General features: G+C 43.9%; 1 protein-coding gene across 1 annotated transcript in view; it reads right to left on the bottom strand.

The window, feature by feature from the left end:
- Positions 1-4,322: 4,322 nt before the first annotated feature.
- LOC134355128 (tumor necrosis factor ligand superfamily member 6-like) overlaps positions 4,323-16,679 on the bottom strand; it is a 32,469-nt gene continuing 20,112 nt past the window's right edge. Inside the window, exon 4 of the mRNA XM_063064886.1 lies at positions 4,323-4,510. Within this exon, the coding sequence (XP_062920956.1) occupies positions 4,452-4,510 (59 nt within the window). The 3' untranslated portion in view covers positions 4,323-4,451. The remainder of the gene's footprint in view (positions 4,511-16,679) is intronic.

A 16,679-nucleotide genomic window follows, 5' to 3' on the forward strand; every position in this document is an offset into this window, starting at 1 on the left:
GCTTGTGTACCAAGTATCTCTACTGCTCAACCAACAGTGACAGTTTCTTTTTATAGTGAGAATCTGATCTGAGCATGCCCACATACACACCCCCTTTACTTAAAGTGTGAACAGACAACCAAACATTTCCAAGCACTGGCCACCTTCTATCAACTGATCACATTTAAACTTAAGGCTTGTGGTTTGTGCTTTAGCTGTTTCTACGTTTGTTGGCTGAAGCCTTTTTAGGTTAGGTGCATCAGTAAGCTGTTACAAATGATATTCAAAAAGATTGATAGTTCATATTGTTACGAGAATACACATAAAATTAAGATGTTTGCTGGCCTGGGCTAGCATCAGTGGCATCAGCAGTTGGTCTGCCACCTGCCCTCAGGGGAAGGAGAGATAAGGAACAATGGAGCAGCGTCTGGAGATGTGTAATGAAGGGATGTGGGAGGAAGAGCTGTCTGGAGCGGCTCCCCCCTTTGAACCCTGAACTGTTTGAAGTGATGGACAGGCGATACCCCAGCAGGGGGATAAAATGGGACAGGTTCGCTAAGACAGACACACACGCCACCCGAGGTAACAAGACCCTGGAAGCGGTGCGCCTCTCACGAGTGATGAGAAGTACCGGACAACGCACAGGGTGGAAAGGTACGATCAGCGGGAACCCGGTGTGTGTCCGCCCTTGCCTGGGTGCCGGGTTCACTGCAGAGGATCGACCGCATCTGGAGGAGGGGTCACAGTCGGTGACCTCAGGTGACATCACCAAGGACCCGCCCAAAAGCTGTTTGTGAGCCATCCCGCTGGTCTGTGAGTGAAGCAGTGTTCTGAATGATCAGTTGTTCCTATTCTGTGTCTCTCTTCCCCACCTTGTCCATCGCCATGGCAACGATTACTGCGAACTGAACTACAAACTGGACTGAACTTTTGAGTCATTTTGAAATTGGTCATTTAACCCCTAGACAACGATAGAGCTTGATTGATGCTGTTATCTTAATTCTGTGCACATGTGTTTATCATCACTGAACTGTTGCATTTATTATTCTTTCGATTACTGTGTTGCTTGTTTCTTTAATAAAACTTTCTTAGTTCTAGTACTCCAGACTCCAACTGAGTGATCCATTTCTGCTGGTTTGGCAACCCAGTTACGGGGTACGTAACAATATGCCTAAAATGAGCAGGTGTTCAGCTGCCCAGCCAAGTTTAAGGTGATAGTTATTGCGAAATACTTGTGAAGAGGTGGCCAGATAAGTGGATGTGACCTGTGCACCATTAATTTCTAAATTTATCTCACAGCTTGAACCTTTTAGTAACATCATAAAGCTCTCAGTAGACCTTATGCAATGAATTACTGTTCTCTTGGACTGCACTCCGTGAGTTGAAATTATTTTTTTAAAAGATCCAGAATATATCCATCCATATCATAGATTATAGGTTCTAAAATGGACGGTTCTTGAAATGGGTTTGGAGATTGCAAAGCGTGGTTAACTTGTACCTGGTTGACGAGAAGCTGGCAGCACACGAAGTATATCTTACTTGTTACTCAGCTTCCATCTCAAATTCTGAACCTAAAGTCTCAGATTCCTACAGAAAGGGTCTAGTTGCAAAGACAGGCTGGAACCAGTATAAGGCAGTCTTCACTTAATGAAAGGGGAAGAATGTTGTGCCTGCAGTAAGATCATCGTGAGGTGTTTAGCAACTAGTCTAAGAGGTGCCAACACAAAGAGAGCAGACTCTGACACTGTGGAAAGGTGGAGTTCTGTCTTTGTGTACACTCAGCAGCTGAGTGGCAATGACACACGAAGAAATTAATGGTGGGAATCAGGCTTTCAGCATCTGTTGCAAAGCTAGTCCTCAGATATGGATGGGGTTATCCAATGCCCCTTGAAAGACATCTATCCCACAAACAACAGCAGCAGCCTCACGCACTGCTCAATGCATCAATCCTCATGACTCAACCACCTATCACTCTTACAACTTACTGATGCATTCTCAGCTGCACCATCGCACAAACGCACGAGTCAGAACTGGCACGCCAAATGCGAGAGGAACCCCGTAAATTTAAAGGGAACACAGAAGCTCTTTGAGTTTACAGGGAGTGTGAGTAACAGATTGTGTGATGAGTAACCAAAAGAATAGGAGAGGAATGAATATTAAAATTGAGCTTCGAGCAGGGGTACCTAAGCAGGGGTCCACAGACTCCTTGCTTAATGGTATTGGTCCATGGCCAATAAAAGATTTAGAAACCCTGGCTTAAAGAAACTAAAGAGTTAAAAATTTATGGTCCACAATGTAGGTCAGGATTATGACGATTAAAAATTTACATCGAAATTGCTGACTCATGAGCTCACCTAAAGTTAATTCATCAATTGGAAAATGATTTTGACTTATACTAAAACCAAATATAACAAGAATTTTGCAGCCTTGAGTTACGTCTGTGTTGAGCCACTGTTGGTTAAGAGTGGCTGAATGCACGTGGAAAACGAAAAAGACAAAGAGGAAATCCTGGAACTGCAAAACCAAGGTGACCAAGTTACCGTCATCAGTATTTGTCATCGAATTGAACTAAGCCTAATTTTTGTCAGTATCGATTATGAAGCGTACTTCTAGTAACTGGCAGTGAACCGTTCAGAAACATATGGTAATTCCCCTTTGCCTTACTCTCACAGATGGACTGGTGAAAATTTGACACCTGTAATTTTCATCACTCCTTAAATATGAAATCTGATATTTGAAGATACAGTTAATTGTGCTGATGGACTTTTCAGTAGTTCAAGAACTGTGGGCAAAATGTAAACACTCCAGGAGTTGCAGCACACAATGAAATTGGTTACGGATCAGAGGACTGGTGAATGACTAAAAGGAATTTTTGTTTGACATAGCTTGGGTATCTTTGATTTGAGTTTTGAGCATCATTTAGGATAGAATAGAATGATAGAAACAGTTTGGACAAAAGAAAGCAAGTTAGTTCACTGGATCTCTACAGGTTACCTTTATCGATCCAGTGACAGAGTAGACAGCCATCACCTTTTTCCCAGAGCAGCAATGACCAATACGAGAGGACTTTTTGCAGTGTCTGGGTGCTCACACAGGCAGGCAGCTGAAAAAAAGACAGCAATCACGCACATGAGAATGCACACCTTGCGATGCCATTGGGCCTGGCCTCCGCCCCTGCTGTTTGCGAAGACCTGGTCAACAGTGTGCTCCGGGGTGTGTTGGGTCAGTTTGCTTCCGCGTACTTGGACAACATTTTTACCTATTCCAGCTCTCACCAGGAACACATCCAGCATGTCCAGAAGGTTCTCAAATGGCTCCTCGAGAACAACCTTTATGCCAAGCCAGAGAAGTGTGAATTCCATACAGGTGTCATTTTTGGGCTACATCCTCACTCTTCCCAATGTTCAAATGGACTCGCAGAGAGGCCCAAGCCATCTACAGTCAAACAGATGCTGCAGTTCATGGAGTTTGCAAACCTTTCAAGTCAAGTCAAGTCAAGTTTTTTGTCACTTAACTATATACATGTACAGTATATAACATAAATAACCATATAATGTATATAGAAACAAGACAACATTTCTCTGAGCCTTTTTTGTAAAGCATAGTAGTACACATAACACAGATAACACATGATAACTTATGAAGGTAAGGATAAAATCTACAGGTGAATCACACATAAATAGCAAACTAAAGTGCATTCATATTAAATATTGTAACATATGGAACAGATTAACCAGTGACGTAAGTACATGTTCAGCACAGCATTGTGGGCCGAAGGGCCTGTGTCGTGCTGTAGTTTTTTTCTATGTTTCTATGTTTCTCACTTCCAATACGATGCGGCAGGGAGCTCAGAAGTCCAATGGCCTGGGGAAAGAAGCTGTTTCTCATCCTGACCATTCTTGTTTTTATGCATTGTAGTCCCCTGCCTGATGGTAGAAAGCCAAAGAGGGTGCTGGAGGGATCACTGGAATCCTTAATAATACTAAAGGCCCTGCGTATGCAATATAAATAAATGTCCCCAATGAATGGGAAGGAGACCCTATGATCCTCTCAGCTGTTCTCACAGTCCTTTTATTGCTGCATCGTCAGAAGCTTCAGCTCCAGCGCAGGCCCCATAAATGCACTCACCAAGAAGACCTCTGCAAGATTCCAATGGACAAGTAAACCAGATCAAGCATTCTCAGAACTAAGGCAACACTTCACCAGTGCCCCAGGGCTGCAACATCTGGACTCATCCTGTCTATTCATCATGGAGGTTGATGCACCTGATGTGAGTATTGGAACTCACTCTCCCAGTGCTCTTCAGTAAACAATCAGCTGCAACCCTGTGATTTTCTTTCCCATCACTTGACACCCGTAGAATGTAACTACAATGGTGGGAACCAAGATCTTCTGGCTGTCAAGGAGAACTTGGAGGCAGCAGAGCATCCCTTTCTGGTATAGGCAGATAACAAAAACATTTTTATCCCCCATCAGAATGGTGTCAAAGCTCTCCGTTTCTTGCTGCTGGTGAAGAACAGTGAATACTTGCCTGTGGCAAACAAAACAAAGAAAACTAGTAAATACGCTAACACGAAGAAATCTGCAGATGCTGGAAATTCAAGCAACACACATAAAAAATGCTAGTGAAAACAGCAGGCCAGGCGGCATCTCTAGGAAGAGGTACAGTTGATGTTTTGGGCCGAGACCCTTCATCAGGACTAACTGAAAGAAGAGATAGTAAGAGATTTGAAAGTGGGAGGGGGAGAGGGAGATCCGAAATAGGAGAAGACAGGAGGGGGAGGGATGGAGCTAAGAGCTGGAAAGTTGATTGGCAAATGGGATATGAGGCTGGAGAAGGGAGAGGATCATGGGATGGGAGGCAATCATGGGGCGGGAGGCCTAGGGAGAAAGAAAGGGGAAGGGGAATCCACAGGATGGGCAAGGAGTTACAGTGAGAGGGACAGAGGGAGAAAAAAGAGAGAGAAAAAAAATAATCCATCAATCAATAAATAAGGGATAAGGTACGACAGGGAGGTGGGGCATTAACAGAAGTTAGAGAAGTCAATGTTCATGCCATCAGGTTGGAGGCTACCCAGACGGAATAAAATGTGTTGTTCCTCCAACCTGAGTGTGGCTTCATCTTCCAGACATAACCAGTTCCCCTCTACCACCACTCTCCTCCATCTAGCGGAATTAGTCCTTACTCTTAATGATTTCTCCTTTGGCTCCTCCCACTTCCTCCAAACTAAAGGTGTAGCCATGGGCACCCATATGGGTCCCAGCTATGCCTGCTTTTTGTTGGCTTTGTGGAACAATCCATGTTCCAAGCCTATACTGGTATCCATCCCCCACCTTTCCTTCACTACATCGACGACTGCATTGGTGCTGCTTCCTGCACGCATGCTGAGCTCATTGACTTCATTAACTTTGCCTCCAACCTTCACCCAGCCCTCAAGTTTACCTGGTCCATTTCCGACACCTCCCTCCCCTTTCTTGATCTTTCTGTCTCTGTCTCTGGAGACAGCTTATCTACTGATGTCTACTATCAGCCTACTGACTCTCACAGCTACCTGGACTATTCCTCTTCTCACCCTGTCTCATGCAAAAATGCCATCCCCTTCTCACAATTCCTCCGTCTCCGCCGCATCTGCTCTCAGGATGAGGCATTTAATTCCACGACAAAGGAAATGTCCTCCTTCCCCATCAACTCTGCTCTCCCATTTCACGCACACCTGCTCTCACCCCATCCTTCCGCCACCCCACTAGGAATAGTGTTCCCCTTGTCCTAACCTACCACCCCACCAGCCTCCGGGTCCAACATATAATTCTCTGTAACTTCCACCACCTCCAACGGGATTCCACCACTAAGCACATCTTTCCCTCCCCCCCTTTCTGCTTTCACAGGAATCACTCCCTATGTGACTCCCTTGTCCATTTGTTCCCCCATCCCTTCCCACCAATTTCCTTCCTGGCACTTATCCTTGTAAGTGGAACAAATGATACACATGCCCTTACACTTCCTCCCTCACCATGATTCAGGGCCCCAGACAGTCCTTCCAGGTGAGACAACACTTCACCTGTGAGTCGGCTGGGGTGATATACTGCGTCCGGTGCTCTCGATGCGGCCTTCTATATATTGGCGAGACCCGACGCAGGCTGGGAGACCATTTTGCTGATCACCTATGCTCTATCCGCCAGAGAAAGCAGGATCCCCCAGTGGCCACACATTTTAATTCCACATTCTATTCCCATTCTGATATGTCTATCCACGGCCTCCTCTACTGTCAAGATGAAGCCTCACTCAGGTAGGAGGAACAACACCTTATATTCCGTCTGGGTAGCCTCCAACCTGATGGCATGAACATTGACTTCTCTAACTTCCGTTAATGCCCCACCTCCCCTTCGTACCCCATGTTATTTATTAATTATTATTATTAATTTCTTTCTCTCTCTCCTTTTTCTCCCTCTGTCCCTTTCACTATAACTCCTTGCCCATGCTCTGGGCTCTCCTTCCCCTTTCTTTCTTCCTAGGCCTCCCATCCCATGATTCTCTCCCTTCTCCAGCCTCATATTCCTTTTGCCAATCAATTTTCCAGCTCTTAGCTCCATCCCACCCCCCTCCTGTATTTTCCTATCATTTCAGATCTCCCCCTCCCCCCAACTTTCAAATCTCTTACTATCTCTTCTTTCAGTTAGTCCTGACGAAGGGTCGCGGCCCAAAATGTTGACTGTACCTCTTCCTATAGATGCTGCCTGGCCTACTGTGTTCACCAGCAACTTTTATGTGTGTTGCTAAAAATACTAAATACTTTACTAATCACATTTTACCGGTAAAAAAAATTACTGAAATCAATAGCTTTGTAATGTCCCTTTCAGGATTTACCTTTTGAAACACCTGTTCTGACTTGGCATTTTTGAGGTATGAACAAAAGGCTCAAAGGTGCAGGACGGTTGTGGCATGGTATGTATGGGTCAAATCGACTCAGCATGGCCTGGATCCGAGAGCAGGGAATGAGCCAATACTTGGCCAGTGCTGGAGGCATCTCGATGAAGCAGAACCAAGACAAGGAGAGTGGAGGCGAGGCAGAGTCGAGGCAGTAGGAGCCCAGGCCCGAGAGAGGAGAGACCCAAGGTTTGATCGGTTTAAGCGCTGAGCCAAATTGAAAAGGTTGGCTCATACCTATTCACATTTCTCTTAAATGTTGAAAGTAAACCCGCATCCACCACTTCTGCTGGCACCTCTATCCACACCCTCACTACTCTCGAAGTAAAGAAGCTCCACCTCATGTTTCTCTTAAGCATTTCACCTTTCACCCTTAACCCATCACCTCTAGACCTAGTCTCACCCAATCTCAGTAGAAAAAGCCTGCTTTTACTTACCCTATCTACACCCCTCATAATTTTGTATACCTCAGTCAAATCTCTCATTCTCCCACAATCTAGGGAATGAAGTCCTAACCGGTTCAATCGATCCCTATAACTCACATACTCAAGTTCTGCCAATAGCCTTATAAACCTTCTCTGTACACTTTCTAATCTTATTGATATCTCTCCTGTAGGTAGGTGATCAAAACTGCACACAATACTCTAGATTAGGCCTCACCAGCGTCTTATGCAACTTCAACATAGCATTCCATTTCCTGAATTCAATACTTTGATTTATGAAGGTCAATATGCCAAAAGCTCTCTTAATAACCTTATCTACCTGTGGTGCTACTTTCAAGGAATTATGGATCTGTATTTCCAGATCCTTCTGTTCTACTATACTCCAGAGTGTCCTACCACTCACCATGTAACTCCTATCCTGGTTTGGTAACATCTCAAATTTATCTGCATAATTTCCATCTGCCATTTTTAGCCCATCTCTCCAGCTGGTCCAGATCCCACTGCAAACTTCTTTGCTGTCCATTATACCCTAAATTTTGGTATCATCTGTAAATTTGCTGATCCAGCTTACTACGTTATCATCCAGATCATTGATCTAGAAGACAAACGACACTGCTCTCTGCGGCACACCACTAGTCACAGGTCTCCAGTCAGAGAGGCAACCATCTACTATCTCTCATTGGCTTCTCCCATGAAGCCAATGTCTAATCCAATTTACTACCTTATCTTGGATGCCAAGTAACTGAATCTTCCTGTCCAACATCCCATGCAGGACCTTGTTAAAATCCTTGAAAAAGTCCATGCAGACAACATCCACTACCTTGGTTTCATTCCGAGCTCCTGAAATTATTCTCATAGAAGTATGGAGCTGTGTATTGATGATGTTTCTGTGAGCACTTCTCTCCCACGTGGGTGTGCAATATTCAGCAATTGAGAAACACAGTGTTAGGCTAGATATTTGTAGGACTCACTGGTTAGAATCTCATTAGGTTCCTGTTTCTCCCAGAAAGTGGTGAACCTGTGGAATTCTCTGCCCAGGGAAGTAGTTGAGGCTTCCTCACTAAATATATTTAAGATTCAGTTAGTAAGATTTTTACATAGTAAGGGAATTAAGGGTTATGGGGAAAAGGCAGTTAGATGGAGATGAGTTTACAGACATGATCTTATGGGGCAGGCTCGATGGGCCGGATGGCCTACTCCTGCTCTTATTTCTTATGTTCTTATGTTCTGTTATCTTCCTGATCATGGCTGTTCTGGATTCTAGTTTCTTTGCAACATTTTGAAGGTGGGTCTTGTATGAGAGTAAGACCAAGGAACTGATTGTAGACTTCAGGAGAGGGAAACCAGAGGTCCATGTGCCAATATTCATCTGAGGATCACAGCTGGAGAGGGTCTGTAACTTTAAACTTCTGGGAGTCACTATCTCAGAGGACCTGTCCTGGACCCATCATGTAAGTATAACTGCAAAGAAAGCATAACAAGGCCTCTACTTCCTCAGCAGTGTGTGGCGTTTCTCTTGTTCTTACCTGTCACTTTTGAAGCCTGCTACTTACCGAATACTCCTTTGACAGAAAACAAACTGTCCTAATCCGCACTTTCACTAATTTAGAATCTCAACCTAAGGATCAGACCTACCTTTCTCCATAATTATCTTGACACTAATGGCATTATGATCACTAGATGCAAAGTTCTCCCCTATACAAAATCCTGTCATCTGCCCTGTCTCATTCCCTATATGAGATCTAGTATTGCACTCTCTCTAGTTGGGCCTCTATATATTGGTTAAGGAAACTTTCCTGAACACATTTGACGAATTCTATCCTATCCAGCCCTTCTACAGTAAGGGATCCCCAGTCAATATATGGAAAGTTACAATCACTTACTATGTTTCTTCCAATAGTCTGTGATTTCTACAAATTTTCTCCCCTAAATCCCATTGACTGTTGAGAGGTCGATAATAAAATCCCATTAACATGCTGTACCTTACTTATTGCTCAGTTTCACCCATGTATTCTCAGTGGATGAGCTCTCCAGCCTGCCTGAGCGATGTCATGACATTTCCCTGACTAGTAGGCCACCCCTCCCCAATGGCCCATTTCTGAAATTTCTCTCTCCTTTCTCAATCTCTCTATCTCCGTCTCTGGAGAGAGACTGTCTACTGATAACTTTCATAGACCTACTGACTATCACAGCAGTTTGACTATACCTTTTCCCACCCTGTCACTTTAAAAATGCCGTTCCTCCTCCTCAGTTTCTCTGTCTCTGCTGAATCTGTTCTCAGGATGAGGCTTTCCATTCCAGAACATCCGAGATGTTCTCTTTCTTCAAAGGATGGTGTTCCTCTTCCTCTACTATTGATGCTGCCCTCATCTGTATCTCCTCCATTTCTCAGACATCTGCCTTCACCCAGTCTACCTGCTGCCATAACACTGGCGAAGTTTCTCTTGTTCTTACCTACCACCCCTCCAAGCCTTTGCATTGAGCACGTCATTCTCCGCAACCTTGCAACCTTTAGTGGGATCCTATCACTAAATATATATTTCCCTTCCCCCTGTTCTCCATTTTTCATAGGGATCGCTCTCTCTGAAACTACTAGTCACTCCTCACTCATCTCCCACTAGGTACATACTGTATCACTATAAGTGGGACAAGTGCCACACTGGCCCCTACACTTCCTCCCTCATCACTAATCAAGGCCCCAAACAGTCCTCCCAGGTGAGGCAACACTTCACCTGCAAGTCTGTCGGGATTATCTACTGTATCCGGTGCTCCTAGTGCAGCCTCCTCTCCATCGATGAGACCCAATATAGATTGGGGACTGCTTCATTGATCACTTTCACTCTGTCCGCCACACCAGGCAGGATTTCCTGGTGGTCACCCATTCCATTCTGACATGTCGGATCATTGCCTCCTACTGCCAAGATGAGACCACTCCCAGGTTCGAGGAACAACACCTCATGTTCCACCTAGGTAGCCTCCAAGCTGACAACGTGAACACTGAATTCAATAAATTCCAGTAATTTCTCTACCCTCCCCATTCTCCCTTTTTCCTTTCGTCATTTTGGCTCTCCTCTTACCCCTTCTCTCACCTCGCTCTGGTGCCTCTTCTCCTTCTCGTTCTCCCATGGTCCATTCTCCTCTCCTGTTAGAATCCTCCTTCAGCCCTTTACATTTTCCACCTATCACCTCCTAAGTTCTTCCACATCCACCCACTTTCCCTCTCACCTGGTTTCACCTATCACCTACCAGCTTGTAATCCATCCCTTCCCTCCACCTTCTTATTCTGGCTTCTTCCCCCTTCCTTTCCAGTCCTGATAAAGGGCATTAGCCCAAAATGTTGACCGTTCATTTCCCTCCATAGATGCTGCCTGACCTGTTGAGTTCCACCAACATTTTGTGTGTAAGACTGAAATGTCAACTTTCTGACTCCTAGCTCTTTACACAGATCCAGCTGCTGAGATCAAAAGCAAATTGCTGGTAGCTCTGAGTTGTTCCAACTAATTTTGAAGCAAAATAAAAGGTGGAAGCCGGTGGAAGTCTGTAATTATTGGAATTAGCTGAAAGTTAAAATGCAAATAAACCAGTGTTTGAATGTTGTGACATTGTTTTGGCAGCAGTAGAAAGAAAATGGCAATTAAACACAACTGAATTTTGGTGTATAGTAAGGCTTGTGAATCATTTACGCACTGTATTTAGCGGATGGAGATATATTCTATGACTAATACTGTTCTTGAGTTGGAAGACAGCTCTGGAAGTGCATAGGCAGAGAGAAAACTTAAGAAGCCAATATTGCTCATGAAATTTATCTCTGGTTAAATTGCCCATTCACTAAGAACAAACAAAAGCTAAGCACTAAGCACTAAGAAAAAACAAACAAAAAGAGACTGGATAAATTCTACAACCATTTGAGACAGTGTTGAACAATCATTTCTGCACAGTCAAGGCAAAATCTGAAAGAAATTGCATCATGGCATTTCACAGCTTCAGGAAGTTTCGCAGAAACAAGTTCATGAGCGGTCCAAAACTTGGAGTCATCGAAAAACAAAAAACTGCAGATGCTGGAAATTTGAAGTAAAAACAAAAGATCCAAGAAATACTCTGTAGGGTAGACAGCATCAGTGGAGAGACAAACAGGGGTAACTTTTTAGATTGATGAGGAAGATTCATCTTAAGATGATGGAGCGTCATTCAAGTGAAGTATTACAAACACAAGAGATTCTACAGATGCTGGTGCTCTTAAAATGCTGTAGGAACTCTGCAAGTCAGGGGGCATCTACGAAGGAAAATAAATAGTCATTGATTTGGGCAGAGACCCTTCATCAGGACTGTAAAGGAAGGGGGCAGAAGCTGGAATAAGAAGGTGGGAGAGGGAAAAGAATACAAACCGGCAGGTGTTAGGTGAAGCCAGGTAAGGGGGAAGGTGGGTAGATGGAGCAGGAGGGATGAAGTAGGAAAATGGGAGGTGATAGGTGGAGAATCAAAAGAAATCTGATAGGAGAGGAGAGTGGGCGATGAGAGCAAGGGAAGGAGGAGGGGATCTGGGGGTGATGATGGGCAATTGAGGAGAAGAGAAGTGAGTGAGAGAGTAAACAGAATGGGGAAGGTAAAAAGAGAGGGGGGAGTAGTGACTGGAAGTTCGAGAAGTCGATGTCATGCCATCAGTTTCAAGACTGCCCAGAAGGAACATGGGCTGTTGCTCCTTCCTCCTGAGTTTGACCACATCATAGCTGTAGAGGAGGCCAAGGACTGGCATGTCAGATTAGGAGTGGGAAACCGAATTGAAATTGGTGGTCACTGAGAGATCCTACTTTTTGCAGTGCACGGAACAAAGGTGCACGCTGAAGCAGTCCTTCAGTCTGCATCGGGTCTGAACGTTGTAGACGAGGCTGCACTGGGAGCACCGGCTATGATAGATGATCCCAACAGCTGAAAGGTCACCTCAGCTTGAAGGACTGCTTGGGGTCCTAAATGGTGGTGAGAGAGTAGGTGTATGGACAGCTGTAGCATTGGTCCCATTGCAGGGGTAAATGCCAGGAGGGAGATCAGTGTAGAGGGATGAGTGATCACAAGAATGTAGAGAGTGATCCCTATGTAAAGAAAAGGGGAGGAGAGGAAGAGAAAGGTGCTTAGTGGTCGTATTCCCTTGGAGAAGGCAGAAGTTATGAAGAATGATGTACTGGATACGAAGGCTCATGGAGTAGTGGGTAAAGACAAGGGGAACCCTATCACTGTTATGATGGCGGCAGGATGGGGTGAAGGCAAATGTCTGGGAAATGGAGGAGAGGTGGGTGAGGGCAGCATCAATGATGATGTAAAGGAAATCCCATCTTTGGAAAAAATGAGGACATCTCAGATGTTCTAGGGTGGAAAGCCTCGTCCATTTGTTGCAGCAGTGATGGAGGAACTGAGAGAAAGGAATAACTTTGTTTTTACAAGTGACAGGGTGGGAAGTGGTATCATCAAGATAACTGAGAGTCAGTAGGATTATTCTAAGCCTAACTAGTAATGCTTTCTAATTCTTTCTCACTACATTGATGACTGCTTTGGTACTTCTTCATGCACGCATGCTGAGCTCATCAATTTCACCAACATTCCCTCCAACTTCCACCCTGCACTCAAATTTACTTTACTTGCTCCATTGATGAACCTCTTTCCCCTTTCTTGATCTCCCTTTCTCCAGCTCTGGAGAGAGACTGTCTGCTGACAAGTTTTACAAAGTATTCACTCCCAGCTTCTTACACCTTCCTCCCCAACGCCCCCCCCCCCGCACACACAAACAACTGGTCTTACCTATCAGCTGCAAGTTTGTACACCTCCTCATTCCCCCACACCACCTTATTCTAGCTTCTGCACCCTTCCTTCCCAGTCCTAATGAGGGGTCTCAGCCCAAAACTTCAACTGTTTCTTCCTCTCCTTAGATGCAGCCTGTTTGCTGAGTTCCTCCAGTATTTTATGAAAATCAGCTGTTATTTTCTCTGCAATGCTATCTGATGTGTAACTATTTCCAACGTATTCTGCATTTATTACAAACTTTATGTTTGATTTGACTTATGGAATTGTGAATAAAAACATGGGGATGGCAGCCAAGAATGACAGGGACTTCTGTGACATGCCACCCACTAATGTAAAGGCAACTTCCCATCAAAGGACAGCTCCCAATGTTTGGTCAAGAAACAAGTTCAGGTAGATGCAACTGTAAATGGAATGAGTCATTATTATGGACAGTCATTTCCCAAACAATCATTCTCTTAAAGAATCCTGCCACTACTTCTCTCTCTCTCATGCACCGGTAGAAGAAATGAAAGGGTTGACTATTTTCTAAATGGAGGGAAAATACAAAAAAGTGAGGTGCAAAGAGACTTGGGAGTCCTAGAGCATGATTCCCTAAAGGTTAATTTGTAGATTGTGTCTGTGGTAAGGAAGCCAAATGCAATGTTAGCATTCATTTCAAGAGGACGAGAATATAAAAGCAAGGATGTAATGATGAAACTTAATAAAGCACTGATGAGCCTCACTTGGAGTGTTGTGAGCAAATTTGGTCCCTTTATCTTAGATAGGATGTGCTGAAACTGGAGAATGGCTTGTCATATGAGGAGCGTTTGATGGGTCTGGGTCTGTATTCACTAGTATTCAGAAAAATGTGGGGTGACCTAATTGAAACATATCGAATGGTGAAAGGCCTTGATAGAGTGGATGTGGAGAGAATGTTTCTTATGCTGGGAGAGTCCAAGACCAAAGGACACAGCCTCAGGATAGAGGGGCATCCTTTTAAAATGGAGATGAGGAGGAATTTCTTTAGCCAGAGTATGGTGAACCTGTGGAATTCTTTGCCACAGGCAGCTGTGCAGGTTAAGTCTTTATGTATATTCAGGGCAGAGGTTGATAGATTCTTGATTGGGCAGGGCATGAAGGAATATAGGGAGAAGGCAGGAGATTGGGGCTGAGAGGAACATTGGATCAGCAAAGATGAAATGATGGAGCAGACTTGGTGGGGCAAATGGCCTAATTCTGCTGCTATGTCTTATCATCTTATGGTCTTATAGTATCTATACTGAGAAAGTATCGAAAATTCTGACAGAGCTATCCATCTGGATCAAATAGGATCATACCCAGAAACATACCTCTTCACAATAATAATGTATATTGAAGAATCTCTTCCTATTGTGGATATGGTAAAATCCTGTTTAAGAGCCACAGCACAGCTGTGAGCCAAGGCAAGAGGATACAAGTTTCTCAGTTACAGGAACAAGAATAAGGTCAACAACATGTACACAGCTGAAGAGGTCAAACCAACGAAGGAAGTCTGTCAACACACTGAACCTGTAATGATTATTTTACGTGATATGGTTTCCAAAAGTAAATTATTTCAGCCCCAGGACATCACTGCGGAATTTCCTAGTTTCAGCCATCTTTAGTTGCCTCATGAATGACCTTCCTTCCTTCATGAGGTCAGAAATAGGGATATTTGCTGAGGAATGCATATTTTCAATTCTGCTTGCAATTCCGTAACATATCAAGTAGCCCATTCCTGCTTGCAACAGGACTGAGAAAATGTTCAAATTGTGAAAAATATATAAAATGATAAATGGGTAAATAAATAAATCTGTAGATAGAGAGATAAATTGATAGCAGGCAGGTAGATGGATAGATACCAGTTTTGCAAAGTTACTGTGTGTGGTCTAGTGGTAATGTGTGAAGAGTCTGCTGCTCTGGTTCCTTTTGATGATCAGGTGTTTAGTAAGAACTGTCGGAGTAGAGTTTTGAGTTTTGTACACATGCTCTTAAATCAGCTCATCATGCAATACCATCATCCTCTCAAAGCTAATCAATAAGCTTCAAGACCTTGGCCTCAGTACCCCTTTGTGCAATTGGATCCTTGATTTTCTCACTTGCAGACCCAGTCAGTTTGGATTGGCAGCAATATCTCCTCCACGACCTCCATCAGCACAGGTCCACCACAAAGCTGTGCACAGCCCCCTGCTCTCCTCACTTTCCACCTATGACTGTGTGGCTAAGCACAGCTCCAGTGCTGTATTCAAGTTTGCTAACATCACTGCCATAGGCTGAATCAAAGGTAATGAAAAAGCTGCACATAGGAAGGAGACTAAAACTCTGGCTGAGTCATGCCTGAACGACAATCTAATACTCAATGTCAGTGAGACTAAGGTCAGAATTGAGGACATTTGCTGAGGACTGCATAATTTTCAATTCTTTTTGCAACTCCTTAGCATATCAAGTAGTCTATGCCTGCAGAATCAGGTTTAATGTCTCCTGTTTATGTCGTGAAATTTGTTGTTACATTACAGTAGTACATTGCAATACATAATAATAGAAACTGTGAGTTACAATGTATAGTGTCCATGTGTTGAATATCCATACTGGAATCTGATTGGAGAGGGGACAGAAAATGTTCAAGTTGTGAAGAATAAATAAAATGATAAATAGGTAAATAAATAAATCAATTCATAGACAGACAGATGGATAGACAGATAGACAGGCAGGCAGACAGATGGATAGATAGCAGCTTTGTAAAGTTACTATGTGCAGTGTAGTTAGTTTACAAAGTTATTATCTATTCAGGTTACCATGGAAATTGAGGGTGAAGATTGTGCATCATTAGTAATGATATTTGTGTTGTCATTGGCCACAGGAGTAAAACCAACCAGAGGATTGGAGGATAGCAAATGCTATTTGTTTTGTTCAGGAAAGGTAATAGAAATAAACCTGAGAATGAAAGATCAATGAGTCTTAGGACATCATTGGTGGGCAAGCTATAGGAGAGCATTCTTAAAGACAGGATTTACAAGAAGGCAGAGGATGGTTGTAGATAGAGCATATTCTGCCTGGAGATTGGTGACCAGTGGTGTTCCACAGCAAATTGTTCTGGGACTCTAGGTTAATTTCTGGGATGTCCGGACTGTCTTGCGCAGAGAGGTTAGAGAGACTGGGCTTGTACACACTGGAATTAAGGAGATTGAGGGGGGATCTGATTGAGACATATAAGATTATTAGAGATTGGACAAGCTAGAGGCAGGAAATATGTTCCAGATGCTGGGAGAGTCCAGTATCAGAGGACATGGTTTAAGAATAAGGGGTAGGTCATTTAGGACAGAGTTGAGGAGGAACTTCTTCTCCCAGAGAGTTGTGGAGGTGTGGAATGCTCTGCCTCAGAAGGTAGTGGAGGCCAGTTCTCTGGATGCTTTCAAGAAGGATCTAGATAGGTATCTTATGGATAGGGGAATCAAGGGTTATGGGGACAAGGCAGGAACTGGGTATTGACAGTAAATGATCAGCCATGATCTCAGAATGGCGGTGCAGGCTCAAAGGGTCAA

The sequence above is a fragment of the Mobula hypostoma genome, chromosome 12 (genome assembly GCF_963921235.1).
Source record: "Mobula hypostoma chromosome 12, sMobHyp1.1, whole genome shotgun sequence".
NCBI lineage: Eukaryota > Metazoa > Chordata > Chondrichthyes > Myliobatiformes > Myliobatidae > Mobula > Mobula hypostoma.